Below are 4,084 nucleotides of genomic sequence, written 5' to 3' on the forward strand. Positions count from 1 at the left end.
TTAAATCGTTTTGAAAGCATTTCCTCCTAATTTTGTCGCAAGCATATAGTGATGGATTAAATAAGGTCAATAATAGAAGTTAGAGGGGTGGTTTAATTTAATATTTGATTATTATCTTTTTTGTATTCCATTTGCAAATTATTATCAATTTGTGTTAACTCATAACCTAACTAATTTAATATGAGATTGGAACAACAAGTATTGTATTAACTAATCCTTCTCCGTTGAATATTTGCCTATTTGCCATCTATTACTAAAAGATCCCTTGACTCTCTATATATATTACATTGGCAGGAGGGTTTACTACACTAAACACTCAATCCATCGTCATGGCCAATGGTAACTTAAATCCACTTTCTGTTCCTATCCCCATCTTTACTGGACGAAAATATGATACTTGGAGGATTAAGATGGAGACATATTTTTTGTCCCAAGACTTATGGGACATTGTTAATGAGGGAATCTCTACTCCAGACAACACCTCCACTCTATCTGAGCAACAACAGAAGCAGTTGAAAGAAAGTAGTCAGAAAAATGCAGCAGCACTTTACATCCTTCAACAAGCGGTGGAGGATGACATTTTTTCAAAAATTTATGAAATTAAGACGGCGAAAGAAGCATGGACAGCGTTAAAAAAAGAGTTCCAAGGAAATACACAGGTATGTGCTGCCAAACTACAATATCTCTTCTTCGTTACAGTTTATCGCCTCTTCTTCATTACAATTAATTGCCTCTTCTTCACCACAGCCTACCGCATTATCAGACGAGGATAAGAGTAAGTAGTACGAAATTTGAATAAATTTTCAGAAGTAAATGAATAATCCAACCAACCAAATTAAAACAAGTATGAAAATCTTATGTTTGCTTTTATTGCAGAGCAATGCGAGAAATACTTGCCGCTATATAAAGCTATACTCGAAGGCAGCCTGGAAACTGTACAACTGATCTGTCATGATAATAAAGAGGCACTAAAAGCCAGGATCACCGTAAACTGGGACACAGCTCTTCATGTAGCTGTTGGGATTGGGACATGCAAGGAAAATGATATTGTCAAGTATCCATTGGATGAGATGTCAATTGACGATCTGGCACAGCAAAATAAAGAGGGCAACACGATTCTTTCCATTGCTGCAATTGTTGGAAATGTCCGAGCAGCCTCCATGATATTGATGAAAAATAAATATAAAACTTTAATTCAAGCTTCAAACAATTCTAAAAGAATACCTTTGATTGAGGCAGCTCGACATGATCAAAAGAAGATGATTGAATTTTTATTGCCTTTCAGCAACAGCTACTTCGATTATGCAGACTTAACAGGTTTTGGTGATGACTCTGGCTTTTCTTTCCTAAATTCGCTTATAATTGCTGGATTTTATGGTAAGTTATTCTTTCATTTGCTACTAAGTATTACTACGGAGTACCGACTAGATTTGAATGAGATAACTTCCAAGTTTTTACAACATTGATGCATATTTTCAGCCATTTTTTCTTGCCTATCATTATTTCTCAGGCTTGGCACTAAAATTGCTTCACATACATGGAAATTTAACTACAAAGCAGTTACCTACTGGTGAGTCTCTTTTGAGTACCATAGCAGGAAAGCCGTCTGCATTTCGGAGTGGACAACAAACAAAGCGAAAGTTTTTGCAATTCTTCAAAGATTGTATATTTGATAAGCGTGAGTATATATTTATAAATACCAATCTTCTGTATTTCGGTTATTTTTGTTTTTGTTATTTGTTATTATGGACAATTCGTGTAAATCATGTGATTTTATAACTAAATCTATATGTTAAATAAAACCATGATATTTTAAAAATTAAAATTAGTATAAATAGTATAAAAGACGTGTCTCTTTCTTGAAACACAAAAAATCATGTTAATTAAATTTATGTTTAAGTTTATATGTCTCAAACCTTTTTGAGAAACATGAATACAACACTTAATATAGTTTTCAATGTTTTTTAAATTTAAAATATGAAAACTACTTTATAAGCTTTTCAAGATTATGTAATACTAGCTAGTAGAAAATAAAAACATAAAATTGCCGTAATATTTTTTTCTAATAAATAACAAGATTTCAAGATGTGTCAAAGTTTTATTTATTTGTATAAATATCAATTAATATGTGACATGGATTATTTTTATTTGTAACATTATATTTAATTGATCTTAATTTATAATATTTAAGTTTACCCTCGATTATTATTCTAATCTTAGAAAATTATAAGAATCAATAATAATATTTAAAATGCCAAAGTTTTATAAATTCTTCAACCATGAGTACATATTTCATATAGTTACTAATCTTCTATAATCCAATAACTCATGAATATCCATGTTATTTGTTCTGTAAATTATGTCGGTTTGTTTTTTTCAATTTCCCTTAGTTCATCATAATATTAATAAACAATATTCTGCGGATGAATATTTTTATATAATTATATGCTTTTTTAATGACTTACTTTATGTAAATTGATTTAAGAATTACATAATCTGTACTTTTTTTTCTTTTTAGAAAACGTGGATTTTATGTCAATTTAATAGATCGGTTAATGCCTCTTACTTTAGGTTTTATTTAAATTAATTAGGAGAATATGACAGTTTTACTCATTTTTAAATAATTCAGGTTAATGAATCATTTTTTGTGATTGGTTGAGTTATAAGTGAATTCATATTTTTTAACACTCTAAACTGTTTTCTTATAATTAACTTACGATATTTTACTTGACTATATAAAAGACGAGAGACAGACCAAGCACTCCAACTTGTCAAACACTTGTGCATGGAAATTGCAAAGAGTTCAGATCATTGCTCAATACTGAAAGGACCCTTCCTTCTAGCGGCAGAATTGGGGGTTTGCGAAGTTGTGGAAGAGATTATAGAATCATATCCTGATGCAATTTGGTTTACAAATGAAAGTAATCACAATATACTCCATTTGGCAGTTATGAATCGTCAAAAGAAGGTATTACGCCTCATATCTGGTAGAAGTGGTTATAAACATATGTTATTACAATCTCAAGACATTGACAAGAACAATGTCTTGCACTTTGCTGGAAAACCCAAAAGTAAAGCAAATCAGCTTTCTAGTGCAGCTCTGAATATGCAGCAAGAGTTACAGTGGTTTAAGGTAAGACTATTGATGTAAACATTACATGGATGCTAAATATTTAGTAATCTTCTATTATGAATTGCTTTTCCGTACCTAAGAATATAAATTTAATTTAAAAATATGAGTTTTATTTACTTTATTTTTATTCGCCTATTAAATTTGAGCTGATATAACATGGTATAAGACGGTTTTAGAAGTCTGCTCTGAATCTCTGACTATAAGTTCACTCTTCCAATATATTGATGTGGTTATAAAATTTATCTAAATGCAGAAAGTAGAGAAAATGGTGCCGCCTGACTATCGAAAGGAAAAAAATTCGGAAGGAAAAACTCCAAGAATGGTATTTATTGAGGAACATAAAGAACTCATTAAAGAAGGTGAGGAACGGATAAAAGGTGTAGCATCTTCATGCTCACTAGTAGCATCTTCATGCTCACTAGTAGCATCATTCATTACCACAATAGTATTTGCAGCAGCAATCACTATACCAGGTGATTACAACGATGATGGCCACCCAAATTTGTACGAACATACAGCCTTCACAATCTTTAGTATTTTTAATTCATTCTGTTTTTTCACAACAATTGGTGCCATCATAATGTTCGTATCCATCCGCACTTCACGCTATGGAGAAGAAGATTTTCTTTTTGCCCTGCCCAAGCAGTTAACGTGGTGTTATGTTATCCATCCGCACCACTCTTTATCTGGTGTTTCGTGAAAGAAACTCAAACTGGGTACTTTCTTTAGTGGTTGGATTACCTATAGTGCCTCTCTCCTTGTCTGTGTCTGCGAAATATTCCCTCTTATGCGAGTTGATTTTTTCAACAATTTTCCTCAGCATTTCCCGCGAGCTAAGAAAACTGTATGAGGTAGCAAAAAAAATTATTTTGAGATAAGTCTGTTGCTGTACTGATACTCCTCCCGAAAATGATGTTTGAGCAGCTTCCTTCCCCTGCTACCTCCAAAGTG

The 4,084-nt window shown here is 32.1% G+C and overlaps 1 protein-coding gene across 1 annotated transcript; it reads left to right on the forward strand.

Moving 5' to 3' along the window:
• The first annotated feature begins 329 nt into the window (after window positions 1-329).
• Window positions 330-3,833, forward strand: LOC116105344 (ankyrin repeat-containing protein At5g02620-like). Its single transcript, XM_031391777.1, has 6 exons — window positions 330-659; window positions 748-775; window positions 877-1,377; window positions 1,511-1,678; window positions 2,949-3,133; window positions 3,387-3,833. Exons 1-6 carry the CDS (start codon window positions 330-332, stop codon window positions 3,831-3,833), a joined length of 1,659 nt encoding a protein of 552 aa, XP_031247637.1.
• Window positions 3,834-4,084: the final 251 nt, after the last annotated feature.

Source organism: Pistacia vera, unplaced genomic scaffold, assembly GCF_008641045.1.
Source record: "Pistacia vera cultivar Batoury unplaced genomic scaffold, PisVer_v2 Contig498, whole genome shotgun sequence".
In the NCBI taxonomy this organism is placed as follows: Eukaryota; Viridiplantae; Streptophyta; class Magnoliopsida; order Sapindales; family Anacardiaceae; genus Pistacia; species Pistacia vera.